Source organism: Coregonus clupeaformis, chromosome 11 (assembly GCF_020615455.1).
Source record: "Coregonus clupeaformis isolate EN_2021a chromosome 11, ASM2061545v1, whole genome shotgun sequence".
NCBI classification, from domain to species: Eukaryota; Metazoa; Chordata; class Actinopteri; order Salmoniformes; family Salmonidae; genus Coregonus; species Coregonus clupeaformis.
The window spans coordinates 38,722,435-38,743,406 of record NC_059202.1 but is presented as its reverse complement, the minus strand read 5'-3'; the positions used below and the strand labels follow the sequence as shown (position 1 = coordinate 38,743,406).

The 20,972-nt window shown below is 41.6% G+C and overlaps 2 protein-coding genes across 3 annotated transcripts in view; both read left to right on the top strand.

The window, feature by feature from the left end:
• Positions 1-1,794, top strand: part of LOC123491989 (hydrocephalus-inducing protein homolog) — a 138,502-nt gene extending 136,708 nt beyond the window's left edge. The window contains 3 exon segments of the mRNA XM_045223596.1: positions 126-356; positions 481-705; positions 962-1,794. Of these exon segments, the coding sequence (XP_045079531.1) occupies positions 126-356; positions 481-705; positions 962-1,471 (966 nt within the window). The 3' untranslated portion in view covers positions 1,472-1,794.
• A 4,265-nt stretch (positions 1,795-6,059) lies between these two features.
• LOC121576637 (N-terminal EF-hand calcium-binding protein 2) overlaps positions 6,060-20,972 on the top strand; it is a 160,470-nt gene continuing 145,557 nt past the window's right edge. Inside the window, exons 1-2 of one of the 2 annotated variants that reach the window (XM_041889944.2) lie at positions 6,060-6,433; positions 18,349-18,373. In XM_041889944.2, coding sequence (XP_041745878.1) covers positions 6,116-6,433; positions 18,349-18,373 — 343 coding nt within the window. In that variant the 5' untranslated portion in view covers positions 6,060-6,115. The remainder of the gene's footprint in view (positions 6,434-18,348; positions 18,374-20,972) is intronic. The other variant, XM_041889943.2, reaches the window with a different exon arrangement.

The following is a 20,972-nucleotide window of genomic DNA, read 5'->3' as shown; positions in this document are numbered from 1 at the left end:
TACCCAGATCATTACTCCACCCTGCTACCTACGCATAGATGAAGAATGCCAAAGGCAGCTGTTTTCCAAGTTGACTTTGTATTTAACCATATGTGTCATGTCCTCCTCTCCTCCCTGCCCTCCAGGTGACATTCCGTAATGAATCTACAGGGGAGTACCTGTTCTACTACCTGAACTTCAAGGCCACAGCGCCGGGTGTCATCAGCACCATAAAAATGGTGACTCCGGTGCGCCAGACAGCCTCTGCCTCTGTCAGGGTGGAGAACCCCCTCCCCATTAGCCTGTACTTCAGCGCTGAGTGCCGCAGCCCAGACGTCAGTGTGCCTCCACAGCTCTCTACGCCTGCACTCTCCAAGGTGGGTCTACATGCACCGGACTTAATCTATTATGTTGACTATGATTGCTTTTCCTTGGCATATACACTGTATCAAACCAATGCATGATTGTTCCATTTTTTTATATTTTTTATTTCAATCGCAGGCCACTCTTTCATTCGAGTACCAGCCCCTGCGTGCGGGCGAGTCCACCGCTCGTCTCATTCTTCATAATGGAGAGTTGGGCTACTTCCACTATGAGCTGTTGCTGAAAGCCCTGCCAGCGTCACATGAGAAACCACTCTACTTCCGTGCTCCGCTGGGCAGCGGACACTCCGTCTCTGCCAAGTTTACCAACTACTCCCGCGTCAAGGCAGAGTATGCCTGCAAGGTACTGGATCCACCTGCAATCATTTACCCACACAGCCAGGCACACAGCTCATGCTTGATGACCACTGTTACCTGGAAACCTGTTGTCTTACTGCCTTTCTCTACAAATTGTACTTTTTATAGAATATCTTGTAGACATTGGACAATACAAGCTATAGCATTTCCATTATAGATTTAATACATTATCTCGGGGAATGCATGATCATAAAATTCTGATGATATGATATGAGGTGTGAGTTCCTCTGTGTCTCTCTCAGACAGACAGTCCTGACTTCATTGTGGAGAAGAACATCAACGCTGAAGCTGGCTACCAGGCGGGCACCGACATCAGCCTGGAGGTCTACTTTGAGCCTTGTCAGTTGGGGGAGATCCGTGGCATGCTCACCCTCTCCTCAGGGTTTGGTGGAGAATACATGTTCCCTCTCTTTGGGTGCTGCACTCCTCCCAAAGCCCAGGGCCCCTTCACCATACGCGCCGGATCCAGCGTGTCCATCCCTTTTAAGAATGTGTTTGTTCAGACCACAGCCTTCTCCTTCCAGGTGGACAGCCCAGCCTTCACTGTGAAGGGTGTGGAGACCATCCAGCCCAAGAAGACCCATAAGATTCTGGTGATGTTCGAGGGGCCACCCCCTGGCTCCCGAGGGCCCTGCAGTGGTAAGCTGACCATCTCCAGCCCGCGCTCTGAGGGCCACGGCCAGAGCATCTCCTGGGTCTTCTACCTGAAGGGCTACTGCCCTGAGCTGGCCCAGAGGGACAAGACCTCCTAAAGGAGGGTAAACCTCATCTATACAGAATCAACAGTCCAATTCCCATTGTGGTTGATACTACAATATGTTTACTCCACACTGATATAGTTTTAAGCAAATGTCAAGCTAATAAATGTCATATAGATGGGCGTTTTTCTTCTTTTGCACTTTAATTTGAACTTTTAGCACGGAATTGAATTTGTTGAATGTGTTTTAAATCAGTAGGCTACAGTAATCACATTTAGTTATTAGTTATTGATTTTACAAATAAAAATTTGTGGCATTGTCCTATTTATAAAGCCTTAGGAGATCTATACATTGTGAGACTAAATAATAAATATATTTATAGCAGAAATGGTCTTATCTTATCAGCTGTTGTTGGGTGTCTCTTCTCGTTTCCCTCTTCATGTTCCTCTCAGAGCCACTAGGGAGAGCACTTACTCCTCCAAATAGCAATCATTAGGCGTCAGCACCAGAGTCCTCCTACGTTTCTTTGTGGGAACAGGATGGGTGTTCAGGATGCATGAAATATAAAAAGAGTTTTAATTTGCATAAACAGCAGTTGAATAGGTGTGTCAGAGAGAGAGAGAGAGAGAGAGATAGTGAGTGTGTGTGTGTGCAAGCAGGATGAGTGCCTGTCTTTTGGGACAGATAGCTATTGCAATTTTCCCTCATTCTCTCACAATCAATGAGTTGTTAAATTCGTTCATATTTAAATATTGTGCAGGGGTTTGAAGTCTCCTGGCAGAGCTTTTAATCTAGTGAGTAGGAGAGCTTTAATGAGGGAGTGGGAGAGCATTGCACAGGCACACATACGTATATTGGCTCTTATTCCTAACCACATAATTCAAATTGTTATTTAATTTTTTCAAAGGATCGTGAATCCACTGTTTGAATCCACTGTTTCTTTGCTGCCGTGTCAGCAGTCCCTCTGCCAGAACTTACTTACCCTACACAGCTCAGCCCACGGTACTATCAGCTCAATAGGAATGGATGGCATAACCACCACTTTCCCACTGTCTGTCCCCCTCCCACCCCCACTGCATAGCCTGTGGGTCTATTTGATGGGCTTGTTATATGATCAGATTGTTTTTGATACCCCAATCTTGTGCGGTCTCAATTGAAGACAGTGACCAGAAGAGGATGAACAGTTTTGACAGAAATGGAATGTGTTGTGTTTATGATTGTCGGTTTCAAACTGGGTAGCAGTTATGATGCAGCTGAACTGTAATCAGAGTAGACAGATAGATGATCCAGTGAAGGAGCTCTCTCTCTCCTCTCTATGGAACGCTCCCAGCTCTTTGCTAAGGGGCATCACATCCATCTGGGCTTGACCACAGGAGGGGCCATTCTATGCTGGGCTGCCTGTAATGGGCTCGTTTGCCTGATCTGTGTGGGGAAGCATGGGGCTGATGAGGCTCAAGTAACCAGAGTCACATAAACAGAGGTCCTGTTGAGACCCATTTACTGTAACCCAGCCAGGTCTGACTGGCTGTGCTCTGCTGGGCACCAGGCCTTCCTCTGTCAGAGACTGGAGGCGGATGGAGGCACTTCTAGTCACCTGAGGCAAGATGTCCTCTCAGAATGGGTTCTTCCTCAGCAACTGCTGTGGAGGCTTACCGTATGCAAAGTTTTATGCCACACATTAAAAATTGCAATAATTATATTTTCATATTTCTAAAGGCAGAGCATTCTTCCTATTCTGGTGAGTTTGGCTAATTAAACGGATAGACCTGGAATGACTTAATCACCTCTCTGAAAAGGGCAGGACCAGGGAGTCTTTCAACTCACAAAGGTTATCCTGCATGGGCCTTTATAGTAGCACACACTCACACACTAGTAATGAGGGACTTTTCTCAAAATTGAGAGGGGCTCAGATGAAACATGTAGGTGGGGCATTCTGCGCTCTATGGTGAGGCCTAATGTCTCTGATCATCATCAGCCAAACTTTTCATCTAACAGAGATTATGAATGCAACAGGGGGCCTAATCAGTGGCTTAATGAACCACTTACACCGGGTGACATCACCCCACTCAACCATGCCATTATCCTAATCGAAACGTAGTTAGCTAGTGACTTGATTCATTTGCCCCACATCTGATAGAGCTCTGTTAGAAGTAGTGTTGAAAGGACTCGTATACTTCTCTTTAACTTAATTCAAGGTGCTTCAGTCCACCTTGTACAATGTCTCTCAACACATTTTTACTTCAATTTCTTTACAATAACTTCTACATCTGAAATAACTTCTCATATATTTAAGCAAGTATACCTGTATCAGGCAAGATGCTGATTAGTCTAATCGAATACTGCCAAGGCACCAATAGACAGTCCCCTACAACAGTCCACTACCCAGTGGTGGAAAAAGTACTCAATTGTCATACTTCAGTATTAGTAAAGATACCTTAACAGAAAATGACTCAAGTAGAAGTGACAGTTACCCAGTAAAATACTACTTGAGTAAAAGTCTAAAAGTATCTGGTGTTAAATGTACTTACAGTGAGGGAAAAAAGTATTTGATCCCCTGCTGATTTTGTACGTTTGCCCACTGACAAAGAAATGATCAGTCTATAATTTTAATGGTAGGTTTATTTGAACAACAACAAAAAAACGCATGTCAAAAATTTTATAAATTGATTTGCATTTTAATGAGGGAAATAAGTATTTGACCCCCTCTCAATCAGAAAGATTTCTGGCTCCCAGGTGTCTTTTATACAGGTAACGAGCTGAGATTAGGAGCACACTCTTAAAGGGAGTGCTCCTAATCTCAGTTTGTTACCTGTATAAAAGACACCTGTCCACAGAAGCAATCAATCAATCCGATTCCAAACTCTCCACCATGGCCAAGACCAAAGAGTTCTCCAAGGATGTCAGGGACAAGATTGTAGACCTACACAAGGCTGGAATGGGCTACAAGACCATCGCCAAGCAGCTTGGTGAGAAGGTGACAACAGTTGGTGCGATTATTCGCAAATGGAAGAAACACAAAAGAACTGTCAATCTCCCTCGGCCTGGGGCTCCATGCAAGATCTCACCTTGTGGAGTTGCAATGATCATGAGAACGGTGAGGAATCAGCCCAGAACTACACGGGAGGATCTTGTCAATGATCTCAAGGCAGCTGGGACCATAGTCACCAAGAAAACAATTGGTAACACACTACGTCGTGAAGGACTGAAATCCTGTAGCGCCCGCAAGGTCCCCCTGCTCAAGAAAGCACATATACAGGGCCGTCTGAAGTTTGCCAATGAACATCTGAATGATTCAGAGGAGAACTGGGTGAAAATGTTGTGGTCAGATGAGACCAAAATCGAGCTCTTTGGCATCAACTCAACTCGCCGTGTTTGGAGGAGGAGGAATGCTGCCTATGACCCCAAGAACACCATCCCCACCGTCAAACATGGAGATGGAAACATTATGCTTTGGGGGTGTTTTTCTGCTAAGGGGACAGGACAACTTCACCGCATCAACGGGACAATGTACCGTCAAATCTTGGGTGAGAACCTCCTTCCCTCAGCCAGGGCATTGAAAATGGGTCGTGGGTGGGTATTCCAGCATGACAATGACCCAAAACACACGGCCAAAGCAACAAAGGAGTGGCTCAAGAAGAAGCACATTAAGGTCCTGGAGAGGCCTAGCCAGTCTCCAGACCATAATCCCATAGAAAATCTGTGGAGTGAGCTGAAGGGTCGAGTTGCCAAACGTCAGCCTCGAAACCTTAATGACTTGGAGAAGATCTGCAAAGAGTAGTGGGGCAAAATCCCTCCTGAGATGTGTGCAAACCTGGTGGCCAACTACAAGAAACGTCTGACCTCTGTGATTGCCAACAATGGTTTTGCCACCAAGTACTAAGTCATGTTTTGCAGAGGGGTCAAATACTTATTTCCCTCATTAAAATGCAAATAAATGTTTAACATTTTTGACATGCGTTTTTCTGGATTTTGTTGTTGTTATTCTGTCTCTCACTGTTCACATAAACCTACCATTAACATTATAGACTGATCATGTCTTTGTCAGTGGGCAAACATACAAAATCAGCAGGGGATCAAATACTTTTTTCCCTCACTGTAAGTACAGTGGTAGAAAAAGAACTCAATTGTCATACTTGAGTAAAAGTACAAAGTAAAAGTAAATTCTATACATCAAATTCCTTATATTAAGCAAACCAGATGGCACTATTTTCGTATTCTTTTTAATTATGGACAGAAAGGGGCACACTCCAACACTCAGACATAATTTACAAACACAGTATTTGTGTTTGGTGAGTCCGCCAGATCAGAGGCAGTAGGGATGACAAAGCGTTATATTGATAGGTGCCATAATTCTGTCCTGCTTGAGCATTCTAAATGTAAGGAGTACTTTTAGGTGTCAGGGAAAATGTATGGGGTAAAAAGTACATTATTATCTTTAGGAATGTAGTGGAGTAAAAGTAAGTTGTCAAAAATATAAATAGTAAAGTAAAGTACAGACACCCCAAAAAAACTACTTAAGTAGTACTTAAAAGTATTTTTACTTAAGTACTTTACACCACTGCCATTAACCCTCTTAAGTTTGAAGTGATGTTGAGGAGAGGTGTGTTTTCGGGGATGTTCGGAGGGTCGATGATGATGTAAGAGGGGAGGGAGGGATTGTCCCCATAGCGCTCAGCATGAACGCTCCGCTGCAAAAGGATGTGTGAACAAGCAGCGCGCTACTGCAGGGACGGTGTCCACAAACTGCTCCAAAAAGAACAACCGAAACTCCGGGCTCAGGACAGCAAAGAGCAACCAAAACCAGTGGACCAGGACAGCGAGTCAGCGACGGCTACACAGTCCGGAAACAGCGGCGCCCAGCCCGGTGCAATTGACGGGCTCGTCCGCTGGATAGTCACCAAGATGAGCGACAACAAAAGCATCTCTACCCGGGAATACGCGAAGGAGGAGGCATCGGTTGCCCAAGAGCAGTTCTTCGCACCAGAGCCACGGAAAGGCATCTCTGTTATATTGGATGTAGGTATCGCTAACTTGACTGTAGGGTTAACAGTTATCTTACCTGCAAATGATTCGTTGATATGGTGGCGGAGGTGGAATAGTTTGCGGGAGAAAGTCCCATTTTAATTCAGTGCGCACTTACGCATAAAGATCAAACCCAATGTTGTGCAAATACTGTACATTAATTCTAGCTTCTGTGAATACACATGCACTCACTATAAATATATTGAAAATAAAGTTGATCTGTAATCTGTAGGCCTATCTGGCCCATATTTTCCATAAATAGTGGAATAATTCTAAGCACCCATAACCAAATCAAATTGGCTACTCAGAGTTGGCCTTAAGTGCCCCCATATTGAATTTGAGTGGTGTTTATAGGCTATACATCCTAGAATATTCTCCATGCTCCAAATTGGTATCAATAGATGTAAATGCTCCTAGATGTTTGCAGTTTGTTACACACTTGGCCTTTGATTCCACAGCATGCATATACAGTCTTTTAAAACTTTTAGGGTAACCCGACCAAATTCACATAGAAATGGGAGTTATAGATCTGTCATTCACATTGAAAGTCAGTTTAAGAAACGGTAGATCTGTTCTAGGTGGCTTTTTCGATGCTTCCCATGCTTAAGTTTCGTTTTTGTGTCTTTTACTTTCAGTTTTGTACACCAGCTTCAAACAGCTGAAAATATAATATTTTGGGTCATGGAAAATATATTTGACAGAGGTTTAGATGGTACAATGATTCTTTACACTATATTTGCTTGTTTTGTCACATAAACTGAAATTAGGCGAACTATTTGAATTTTAGCAACCAGGAAATGGCAGAGGGATTCCTGCATAGTGCATCTTTAAATGTTGTCTTAATAAAAAATATTATAAATAGCTATAGATTAATATATGACTCTGATAGTCCGACATCTTGTCTTTACCATGCACTAGCACATCTTTGACAGGCATATCTTATTTTAAATAATTAAGTACGTTTTTGCAATGTACCCAGCAATTAGCTTACACTGTGGGGTAGGCTGCTGAAGCTGGTCTCAGCAGTGTTGATTTATTAGGTCAAAGTGTTGCCATAGTATTAATCATAATTGCCTTATGTGTATCTGATGCTCCTTTCTCTAGGGATCTACATATTGCTTTTAGGGGTAAAACTAACCTGAGAGAGTGAGAGAAACTAGTTCACTTTTAGACCAAGACCCAGACCCAGATAAGATGATAAAAAAGTGGTGCATGGAAACTCATTATAATTCTGAAAATGAAGAACAGAGGAGTAGAAGTATCCTAGTGTGTGTGTGTGACTGTGGTATGTGTGTGTGCGTGCATGTGTGCATGTTTGTGTGTGTGTGTGTGCTCGTGTGAGAGAGAGAGAGCAAGAGAAAAATATAGTGAGGGGGAGGGAAGAGAGAGTACTCAATATATGAAAGTGAGAGAGACAGAGTGGTACAGGGTGGCCATTTAAAACCAGATAAGAAATTCTCTGCTGAGCCCACTTTTAAGTATACAATAACCTTCCCAGCTGATACTGTATAAAGACTTGACTGCACCTAGTGTACACTGAATGACAATGCAGCCTCATACAGTACACCACATATACAGTATTAGCAATGTAGTTTGCTTCTGCATTTGCCTGTCAATGTATTGCTCTAGGACATTCTAGCTCTGTATGTGACTTAGAGGTGATGATTGGAGATGTTCAATTGAAGGTATGCAGTGGAGGATTTTAGTTGGATTATTGGCCTGAATGAATCCCGGAACATATTCCAGTCTGTGCTAGCGAAACAGTTCTGTAGATTAGCATCAGCTTCATCGGACCACTTCCGTATTGAACGCGGCCATAAGCAAAAAAAACACTGGTACTTCCTGTTTTGAGTTTTTGCTTGTAAGCAGGAAGCAGGAGGATAGAGTAATGATCTGATTTGCCAAAGGGAGGGCCTTGTATGTGTTTCTGTGTGTGGAGTAAAGTTTTGTCGCCTCTGGCTGCACAGGTAAAAATTAGGTAAAACGGATTTCAGTTTCCCTGCATTAAAATTACCGGCCACGAGAAACCCCACCTCTGAATGTAAATTTTTTATTGTTTGCTTATGGCCCTAAACAGCTTGTTGAGTGTGGTCTTAGTGCCAGCATTGGTTTGTGGTGGTAAATAGGCAGCTACGAAAAATATAGATGAAAACTCTCTTGGTAAATAGTATGGTCTGCAGCTTTTCATGAGGTATTCTAACTCAGGCGAGCAAAAACTTGGGACTTCTAGGACCTACTGTATATTTAAAGGTATGTGAGTATTGAAATCCCATCTGATTAGAAGAGAAACCTCACAGTAGCTGTTCTTTGTACAGTATTTCTTATAGCCCCATTATTCTCCTTTCTTCTCTCCTCCACACAGCAGTGATTGCCTAGGGAAAACAGATCCATCCATTCTTAATGAGGCAAAAAGAGGCAGGGAGAACTCTGCCTCTCTCTCTCGCCCTGTTCCCACCATTCTGTGCCTCTTTCTTTCTCACACATTTGCTTGCTTATTGTTTGTTATGTCTCTCATTCTTTTCATCTGTTTCTCATTATTACCTGCTTCTTAATGCTTAATTCTGCCTTGTATGTTACTCAAGTCTCCATCCATCCCCATGACACCTCAGTTCCTTCTCTCTGTGCCAAGACACACCACTGTCATTCTCATTTAGTGTTCTCAATTTATCACATTAATAGTTTTAGCTAATGCTTTGCTGAACTGTACAGAATAGGTAAGTTTCCTCTATTTACTGTAAACCAATCCCATCTGTATTGTTTTCTGTTGTATTTGTATTTATTATGGATCCCCATAAGCTACTTCCTGGGGTCCAGCAAAATTAAGGCAGTTATATACAATTAAAAACATATGATTTCACAACACACTAAGTGTGTGCCCTCAGGCCACTACTCTACCACCACATATCTACAACACAAAATCCATGTGTATGTATAGTGCATATGTTATCGTGTGTGTGTATGCGTGTGTGTGTGTCTCTTCACAGTCCCCACTGTTCCATAGGGTGTATTTTTATCTGTTTTTAAAATCTGATTTTACTGCTTGCATGACGCATTACTTGATGTGGAATAGAGTTCCATGCAGTCATGGCTCTCTGTAGTACTGTGCGCCTCCCATAGTCTGTTCTGGACTTGGATACTGTGAAGACATTTTACATTTACATTTTAGTCATTTAGCAGACGCTCTTATCCAGCGCGACTTACAGTAGTGAGTTCATCTCTGGTGGTATGTCTTGTGGGGTATGTATGGGTGTCTGAGCTGTGTGGTAGTAGTTTAAACAGACAGCTCGGTGCATTCAACGTGTCAATACTTCTCACAAATACAAGTAGCGATGAAGTCAATATCTACTCTACTTTGAGCCAGGAGAGATTGACATGCATATTATTAATGTTAGCTCTCCTTGTACATTTAAGGACCAGCTGTGCTGCCCTGTTCTGGGCCAATTTGAATTTTCTTAAGTCTCTCTTTGTGGCACCTGACTACAGGACTTGACAGTAGTCCAGGTGCGACAAAACTAGGGCCTGTAGGTCCTGCCTTGTTGATAGTGATGTTAGGAAAGCAGTGCTTTGTTATGGACAGACTTCTCCCCATTTTAACCATTGTTGTATCAACATGTTTTGACCATGACAGTTTACAATCCAGGGTTACTCCAAGCAGTTTAGTCACCTCAACTTGCTCAATTTCCACATTATTCATTACAAGATTTAGTTGAGGTTTAGGGTTTAGTGAATGATTTGTCCCAAATACAATGCTTTTCGTTTTTGAAATATTTAGGACTAACCTTTTTTTTGTTGCCACCCATTCTGAAACGGACTTCAGCTCTTTGTTAAGTGTTGCAGTGATTTCACTTGCTGAGGTAGCTGACGTGTATTGTGTTGAGCCATCAGCATACATGGGCTTTACTCAGAGCCAGTGTCAGGTCATTAGTAAAGATAGAAAAAAGTAAGGGGCCTAGACAGCTGCCCTGGGGAATGCCTGACTCTACCTGGATTATGTTGGAGAGGCTTCCATTAAAGAACACCCTCTGTGTTCTGTTAGACAGGTAACTCTCGATCCACAATATAGCAGGGGATGTAAAGCCATAACACATACAATTTTCCAGCAGCAGATTATAATTGATCATGTCAAAAGCTGCACTGTCTAAAAGTCTAAAAAACAGCTCCCACAATCTTTTCATTATCAATTTCTCTCAGCCAATCATCAGTCATTTGTGGAAGTGCTGTACATGTTGAATGCCCTTCCTTATAAGCATGCTGAAAATCTGTTGTTAATTTGTTTACTGTGGGGCGGCAGGTAGCTTAGTGGTTAAGAGCGTTGTGCCAGTAACCGAAAGGTCGCTGGTTCTAATCCCCGAGCCGACTAGGTGAAAAATCTGTCGATGTGCCCTTGAGCAAGGTACTTAACCCTAATTGCTCCTGTAAGTCGCCCTGGATAAGAGCGTCTGCTAAATGACGTAAATGTAAATAGCATTGTATCTGGTCAAACACCATTTTTTTCAAAAGTTTACTAAGGTTTGGTAACAGGCTGATTGGTCGGCTGTTTGAGCCAGTAAAGGTGTTTTGCTATTCTTGGGTAGCGGAATTACTTTTGCTTCCCTCCAGGCCTGAGGGCACACACTTTCCTGTAGGCTTAGATTGAAGAGATGACAAATAGGAGTGGCAATATCGTCCGCTATCATCCAAGTTGTCAAACCAAGTTGGCTTGTCGTTGTTGATAGACAACAATACTGTTTTCACCTCTTCCACACTCACTTTACGGAATTCAAAATTACAATACTTGTCTTTCATCATTTGGTCAGTTATGCATGGATGTGTAGGTTCAGAATTTGTTTTTGGCATGTCATGCCTAAATTTACTAATCTTCCCAATTAAAAAAACATTAAAGTAGTTTGCATTATCAGTGGGTTTTGGGATGAATGAGCCATCTGATTCAATGAATGATGGAGCCGAGTTCGCCTTTTTGCCCAAAATTTCATTTATGGTGATCCAAAGCTTTTTACTATCATTCTTTATATCATTTATATTTGTTTCATAGTACAGTTTCTTCACATGATTTCTCAATTTACAGTACGTTTGCCAATTGGCTGTGCAGCCAGACTTATTTGCCATTCCTTTTGCCTCATCCCTCTCAACCATACCATTTTTCAATTCCTCATCAATCCACAGGGATTTAACCGTTTTTACAGTCATTTTCTTAATGGGTGCATACTTATTAGTACCTGGAATAAGCAATTTCATAAATGTGTCAAGTGCAGCGTCTGGTTGCTCCTCATTACACACCACAGACCAGCAAATATTATTTACATCTTCAACATAGGAATCACTACAAAACATATTGTATGACCTCTTATAGACTATATTAGGCCCAGCCTTTGGAACTTTGGTTTTCCTAGATATGGCTACTATATTGTGATCACTACATCCGATGGATTTGGATACTGCTTTAGAGCAGATTTCTGCAGCATTAGTAAAGATGTGATCAATACATGTGGAATATTTAATTCCTGTGCTGTTTGTAAATACCCTGGTAGGTTGACTGATAACCTGAACCAGGTTGCAGGTACTGGTTACAGTTTGAAGCTTTTTCTTGAGTGGGCAGCTTGATGAAAGCCAGTCAATATCTTAACCACCCAGAAATATATACCTCTCTGTTGATATCACATACATTATCAAGCATTTCACACATATTATCCAGATACTGACTGTTAGCACTTGTTGGTCTATAGCAGCTTCCCACAAGAATGGGCTTTAGGCAGGTTAACCTGTAGCCATATTACTTCAACAGCATTTGACATGAGATCCTCTCTAAGTTTTACAGGAATATGACTCTGAACATAAATGGCAACACCTCCACCATTGGCATTCCTGTCTCTTCTGAAGATGTTGAAATCATGTATTTCTACCACTGTATCATCACAGGTATTATCTAAGTGAGTTTCAGAGATAGTCAGTATATGAATGTTACCTGTTACTAGCAAGTTATCGATTTCATGAACCTTGTTTCTTAGGCCACATATGTTAATGTGAGCTATTTTTAGCCCTTTTCTGGGATTCTTTATTGTTTTTATTGCTTTACTGGGAGGCTTATCAGAGGTAGACATGACAGTGATATTTTTGTTTGAATTGATAGTGCAGGGTGAGCTGCACACAGTGGGCTTTCTACTAGGGCAAACCACCTCAGTGCTAACAGTACAACTCGGGTTCATAGGCACATGATTACTGCATACAATAGCTGTGGATTGAGAGAGGCATTCAGGGGAGTTAGAGGGACATCAATTAGGTTACTTACATTATGACTGCCAACGCCCCTGGGACAATGTACATTTGCAGCATCACTACGACAACTCAGCGACACAATGGTAGGGGTTATCTGAGCAGGGCTTGGGTCACTGATAAGTCATTGTCTCAACACAGCCTTGAAATGCGCGGACAGGGTCCAGGAGCCAGGATTAATTGGATGAGGCCCTCTGTATGCTCCACCTCTAATGGCCTCGCCATGTTTTATCGAAGTGTACAGCTGTGTGTTGTCTGCATAGCAGTGAAAGTTGACATTGTGTTTCCGAATAACATCACCAAGAGGTAGAATATATAGTGAAAACAATAGTGTCCTAAAACAGAAACTTGAGGAACACCATAGAAACCATGCACTTTCCGACAGATAAGATCTAAACCAGGCAAGAACGTGTCCATGTAGACCAATTAGGGTTTCCAGTCTCTCCAAAATAATGTGATGATCGATGGTGTCAAATCGGCACTAAGGTCTAGGAGCACGAGGACCGATCCTGAGCCTTAGTCTGACGCCATTAAAAGGTAATTTACCACCTTTAAGAATAGTCTCAGTACAATGATGGGGTCTAAAACCAGACTGGAACGTTTCGTGTACATTATTTGTCTTTAGGAAGGCAGTGAGTTGCTGCGCAACAGCTTTTTCCCCAAAAAATGAGAGGAATGGGAGAGTCGATAAAGGCCGATTCATTTTTAAAATTTTCCAGGTCAAGGTTTGGCTTTTTCAGGAGAGGCTTTATTACTGCCACTTTTAGTGAGTTTGGTACACATCCGGAGGATAGGGCGATTATTATGTTCAACATAGGAGGGCCAAGCATAGGAAGTAACTCTTTCAGTAGTTTAGTTGGAATAGGGTCCAGTAGGCAGCTGGAAGGTTTAGAGGCCATTACTATTTTCGTGAATGTGTCGAGAGATACAGGATTTAAAAAATGGAGTGTCTCAATTTATCTTAGGTCCTGGCAGCTCTGTGCAGACTCAGGACAACTGATTTTTGGAGAGTCCGTAATTTGCTTTCTAATGATCATGATCTTTTCGTTGAAGAAGTTCATGAATTCATCACTGTTAAAGTGAAGGCCATCCTCTCTTGGATTTGGGGAATGCTACTTTTTAGTTAGCTTTGCGACAGTATCAAAAATACATTTTGGATTGTTTTTATTCTCCTCAGTTAGGTTGGAAACGTAGGCTGATCGAGCAGCAGTGAGGGCTCTTCGATATTACAAGGTACTGTCTTTACAAGCTAGTCGGAAGACTTCAAGTTTGGCGGAGCGCCTTTTCCTTTCCAATTTTCTGGAAGCTTGCTTCAGGGCTCGGGTATTTTCTGTATACCAGGGAGCTAATTTCTTGTGACAAATGTTTTTTGTTTTTAGAGGTGCGACAGCATCTAGGGTATTATACAAGGTAAAATGTAGATCCTTGGTTAGGTGGTTAACTGATTTTTGTACTCCGACATCCTTGGGTAGGTGGAGGAAGTCTGGAAGGGCATCTAGGAATCTTTGGGTTGTCCGAGAATTTATAGCACAGCTTTTGATATTCCTTGGTTGGGGTCTGAGCAGATCATTTGTTGTGATTGCAGGATTATGAGGAAAAACATTTAGATCCACAATATTTATTCCACGGGACAAAACTAGATCCAGGGTATGACTGTGGCAATGCGTAGGTCCGGAGACATGTTAGACAAAACCCACTGAGTCAATGATGGCTCCGAAAGCCCTTTGGAGTGGGTCCGTAGACTTTTCCATGTGAATATTGAAGTCACCAAATATTTTAACATTATCTGCCATGACTACAAGGTTCGATAGGATTTCAGGGAACTTAGTGAGAAATGCTGTATATGGCCCAGGAGGCCTGTAAACAGTAGCTATAAAAAGTGATTGAGTAGGCTGAGTAGGCTGCATAATAACCGTTCTGTTCCGGAACAGTATTGATCACTTTTTATTATTTTACAGTTTTCAGTTCTGTTCCCTGAACTAGTTCCAACCCCTGGATAAGACAATAGAAAATCACACCCTGGCCCCTGGGAACTGAGCTGCTATAGTTATTTTATACTTGTCTTAGTAGGTGATACTCTTTGATGTCGTTTTCATTCTTTATAGTTTAGAGGAGCAGTGTCTGCATTTGGGGTTTGGCCCCCTTTTTTGTCAAATATGTTTTTAATCTGAAACTGAGTGAAATTGGGTCAATCACATTATGTGACACCATGCTGGGAGGCCTGACAAATGGATGATCAGACAAGCCCCTCAACACCAAATTGGCCAATTGTATACATACACCTCTGCCACTTTTATCATTAGTCATGCCCCACTTCTGTTGCTTTAATAGTGCTTTACATTTTGCATGATATGTAATATTTTAATGCACCTTTTCTAAACATGTCAGTGAGGATGAGTCTTTATGGAGGATAGGTACCTGTATTTATTTTGCACATTAGCGTTTTACATCATGAATATTGTTCTTGGGGGTGGAAGGTAGCATGGTGGGTAGGAGCTTTGGGCCAGTAACCGAAAGGTTGCTAGATCGAATCCCGGAGTTGACAAGGTAAAAATCTGTCAGTCTGCCCCTGAGCAAGGCAGTAAACCCACTGTTCCCCGGGTGCCGTGGATGTCGATTAAGGCAGCCCCCCCCACACCTCTCTGATTCAGAGTGGTTGGGTTAAATGCGGAAGACACATTTCAGTTGAATGCATTCAGTTGTACAACTGAGGCAGCTCTGTGGAGTGGTCACTAACTGGCACAGCCACAAAGTCATAAAATCACACATAACCACACTGCTAACCCTAATGCTCCCGAGTGGCGCAGTGGTCTAAGGCACTGCATCTCAGTGCTTGAGGTGTCACTACAGATCCCCTGGTTCGATTCCAGGCTGTATCACAACAGGCCGTGATTGGGAGTCCCAAAGGGCGGCGCACAATTGGCCCAGCATTGTCCAGGTTTGGACTGTGTAGGACGTCATTGTAAATAAGAATTTGTTCTTAACTGACTTGCCTAGTTAAATAAAGGTCAAATAAAATTAAAATTAAAATGCCTAATCCTAATCTAAAATTAAGACCAAAAAGCTCATTTTTGTTTTCATGAATATTTATAATATAGCCAATTTTGACTTTGCAACTGGCCCATCTAGCGGTAATCGCTCAGTTCTGCCTCCAGGACAAGACTCATCCCAATAAATGTAAACCTGCAATTATTTCGCTCTCCCCATCTCATTTCGCACAATCCTTATTTTTTTCTCTCTCGCTCTCTCTCTCTCTCTAACCTTCAGCCTATTTTATCCACCTCTTGTGTTTGTTCTCAGAATGATCTCCTTTCCCTTATCTTTGTATCGCAAAGCAATTCTCAGATAGCAGAAGATATGAACGATTAAGCTAAGAAAACACTGTCACTTCTACATGAATTCAATAGTGATCTAGCAGTGCCTTTCAGGTGGAGTGGAAGATTGTGGTATTGATCTGAAATCGTTCCCAAGACATTTTGCTCAGCTTACTTCACCCTCAGATGCCAAAGAAAAACATGGCAAAGACTCGTTATAAAGGCTTTAATTATCTGCAGTCATATAATAAAGCCATAGTAATGTATGGTGTGCTCTCTGAGTCAGCTGTCCATTGTCTTTTACTTTCACGAATTGGTCACTCATTGGACCACATTGACAGACCTCCTGTTAGCTCTCTATTGAGCTTTTCCCAATGTGCATGGTCAATTATTTAACCCTGATTTGGTTTATTAAAACTGCTCAAGTGCTCATCAATCTGGTGAAGCAAATAGATAGTATCAACAAACGCACAAAGGACAAACGACAAACACCTACAGTATACACAGTATTTTATACTGTTAAGCTCAATTATGCATGAAATGCACTCACCACTTTCAAAAGCATAGAAAGAAACAACACATGAAGATACAGTGCATTCGGAAAGTATTCAGACCCCTTCACTTTTTCCACATTTTGTTATGTTACAGCCTTATTCTAAAATTGATTAAATTCATTTTTTCCCTCATCAGTCTACACACAATACCCCATAATGACAAAGCAAAAACTGGATTTTAGAATTGTTTGCAAATTTATTAAAAAGAAAAAACTGAAGTACCTTATTTACATAAGTATTCAGACCCTTTGCTATGAGACTCGAAATTGAGCTCAGGTGCATCCTGTTTCCATTGATCATCCTTGAAATGTTTCTACAACTTGATTGGAGTCCACCTGTGGTAAATTCAATTTATTGGATATGAATTGGAAAGGCACACACCTGTTTATATAATGTCCCACAGTTGACAGTGCATGTCAGAGCAAAAACCAAGCAATGAGGTTGAAGGAATTGTCCGTAGAGCTCAGAGACAGGATTGTGTCGAGGCACAGATCTGGGGAAGGGTACCAAACATTTTCTGCAGCATTGAAGGTCCCCAGGAACACAGTGGCCTCCATCATTCTTAAATGGAAGAAGTTTGGAACCACCAAGACTCTTCCTAGAGCTGGCCTGGCCTAACTGAGCAATCGGGGGAGAAGGGCCTTGGTCAGGGAGGTGACCAAGAACCCAATGGTCACTCTGACAGAGCTCCAGAGTTCCTCTGTGGAGATGGGAGAACCTTCCAGAAGGACAACTATCTCTGCAGCACTCCACCAATCAGGCCTTTATGGTAGAGTGACCAGACGGATGCCACTCCTCAGTAAAAGGGATATGACAGCCACCTTGGAGTTTGCCAAAAGACACCTAAAGACTCTCAGACCATAAGAAACAAGATTCTCTGGTCTGATGAAACCAAGATTGAATGCCAAGCGTCACGTCTGGAGGAAACCTGGTACCATCCCTACGGTGAAGCATGGTGGTGGCAGCATCATGCTGTGGGGATGTTTTTCAGCAGCAGGGATTGGGAGACTAGTCAGGATCGAGGGAAAGATGAACGGAGCAAAGTACAGAGAGATCCTTGATGAAAACCTGCTCCAGAGCACTCAGGACCTCAGACTGGGACGAAGTTTCACCTTTCAACAGGACAACAACCCTAAGCACACAGCCAAGACAATGCAGGAGTGGCTTCTGGACAGGTCTCTGAATGTCCTTGAGTGGCCCAGCCAGAGCCCGGACTTGAACCCGATCAAACCTCTCTAGAAAGACCTGGAAATAGCTGTGCAGCTTGAAAGGATCTGCAGAGAATATTGATATTTCAGTTATTATTTTTAATACATTTGTAAAAATGTCTAAAAACCTGTTTTTGCTTTGTCCTTATGGGGTATTGTGTGTAGATTGATGAGGGGAAAAAAGAATTTAATCAATTTTAGAATAAGACTATAACGTAACAAAATGTGGAAAAGACAAGGGGTCTGAATACTTTCCGAATGCACTGTATATCCCCCACCAGATATAACAATGATTACGGAGAATTGATTGATGTTTTAAACTGGTGTGAATACTGCTTTCCCAGTGACAAATGAATGCTTTTTCTTCCTCTACCCTGCAGCCTTAACTGTGCTATCACACATGTGAGTGCACAATGTGGTCAGGCTTTTTAAACAAGACTACACAGGGTTTTCACTTACTCTTACCTAACCTTTTTTGCCATGTTTTATCATATTTCATGTTTTGACACTTTTTACGTGACTAGTCCCTTCACTAATGCAGAGCTCCTGTTTTGTCTTAACAGATTTTCCGAAGAGCTGATAAGGATGGTAAGTGTGTTTTTGTTTGTTAAACTGGTTTGTTATCATGTTGTCTGTGCCCTCTCAGTGAGGTAGCCAGCGTTGTGGGTTGTTAGGGTGTTGGTTAATTTCCAGGCTGGTACAGAGTTGTGTGGTGCCAGCGCTTCCCTCATTCCCTCTGGCACTTGTTTGTTCTGCTGTCGTCTCTTGGTGCCTTTGACAGGAAAGAAGAAAACTACCAAGGAAACAACTAAAAAAGCTCAGTTTTCATACCAGCCAGATGGCCATCTTCTTTATTTTCTGATGTGTGTATGTGTGTGTTTGTGTGTGTGTGCGTGTGTGTGTCTTTCCACAGTCACAAATATTATGTGATTATCCTCTGTCTTCTCCAGCTCAGCTACACTAAAATTATAGATTTTTCACCCAAAAAAAAAGAGTGAACTATTCTGTGTGTATGTTTTACTGACACAGTAGATACACTTTTAATATATTTTATTAGCTGAATGGAACTACAGGGTCAATACACCAAAGTTAATTGTATCTCTTGCAATTTAAGATTGTATGACACTTTTGCAGGCACACCCAACAATCCTGCAAATGCAAGTTCCCTTTACCTTTACCAAATAACTTTCTGTTCTAAAACCGATGATTTGTCCTGGGTTTTGTTTTACACAGAGGACTATGGGCTTTGAGAGGACAAAATGAGAAAATTCCCATGGGTTCGTGAGTAAGCTTCGCAATGGTGAAATCTAACTATTTATTTTGAAAAGGGAAAATCAACTAATCACTGTGAAAAGGACCAGAGCTGCCAAAAGCACATAGTAAAGAGAATCCTTGTTATTTGATGTATGGAACAAGCTCAGTTTGTGCTATTTTTACCCTCCTCTCCTGGGAAATGTTCTGTGGCTGTTTTAAGGAGAGGAGATGCTTAACACACACACACACACACACAGACAGACAGACGCTTTCTAAATGTAATCTGTTACAGTTACTAGTTACCTGTCCACAATTGTAACCAGGATTGCCCAAACTCAGTCACGTTGTCTGATTACTTTCAGTTACTTTTAGATTTATTTCCCCTTAAGAGGCGCAGGTTAGCACTTTTCGTTATGAATCTTGCTTTGGAGGCAGCTCTGCATAGAGCTAACCCTGACCTTAACCACACTGCTAACCCTAACCTTGAATTAAAGGAAAAATCTTTAATTTAACAATGAGAACAATATTTTTTGTGAACAAATGTTTAATTTTGTCGTTATAATAAGGTTGGTAGCAACATGTAAAAATTGTTGTGGAAATCTGTTCCAGCTCAAGTCGACTACAAAACCCATAATGCAATGCTCTCTCTATGGTAGCTAGCTAGCAAATATAGCTACACACAATAATACCAAAGTCAATATCAGCATGTAAAGTAGCTACAGTAGTTAGCTGTAAAATCGCCTAAACAAACTGCATTATCAATTTAAGAGTCTTCAATATCACCATGTTCAACGATGTGCCTCGCAGAGTGGAGTCTGAAATTCGCAATGGCCATGCAACAGCACCATGCAATGCACCCTGGACTGAAGAGGCAGACAAATAGGAGAAATGTGGTGGACCTTCTTACACATTTCTCGAGGTTGGAATATCGCAAAAATATGGTCAATGGCTCATTCGAGAGAAGAAAACCTCCCACGTTATGAAATCGGCCAGTATTGAAATCTGACATGTATGATAGACGTTTTTGTGATCTAAAAGTCATATTCCTATTAACTTCCAGTGTAGTAAGAGGGCTTTATCGCAATGCTACATCATACCGGCCAAATGTGTGCCTGCTTGAACGGATACACATGAAAACATTACCTTGGGAATCGATAGAACATCTCTCAGAGATGCACAAACACAATATAACATTAAAAAACGGGTGAATCTTTCCTTTAAGACAAAAAAGCAACAAAGAAAATCATACATTTTTACAATATAAACAATTTTTACTTTGCAGCTGACCCATCTAGCAGAAATCGCTCAGTTCTCAAGGACAAGACAAAAAATGAATATAACCAATTGAACGACATATTGCAGGATAAATCAATGTTAGAGTTTATACATAGCTGACCATAAATGGATGATGCATTTTACTTTATGGGTTGGGTATGTAGGCTTCTTCTAACCCATTGGTAATAATATGATTAGGCTATATCTTTACATAAAAAACAACAGTCTGTCAGATTTCCAGTCATTCCGATTATTTTAATACCCCTTGATCTTCAAGAATAGGACTTGGAAATATGGAAATATAGATTAGCCAACTTGTTTTACCTGAGCATAACCCAAAAACTAAGACCTAATTAGCCTATTCTGTTGTTTATGTTTTTGTTGTCATGGAGGACTGATTGGGCTTGTTCCTTTAAATTGAAGAAATGCAGACGCTCTTATCCAGAGCGACTTACAGTAGTGAGTGCATACATTTTCATATTTGTTTGTATGTAAAAAATGTATGCCATATGCTGCATTTGCTATAGGCCTATTGTTTTTACATTTATGTTGGTGACACTTTGATATCTGAATACTTTGCAGTTGTTTAAGTCTATTAAAAGTGTGTGCATTTCAGCATGTGTCTGTTAGGCCTATGGATTTTTTTATTTTTTATCAG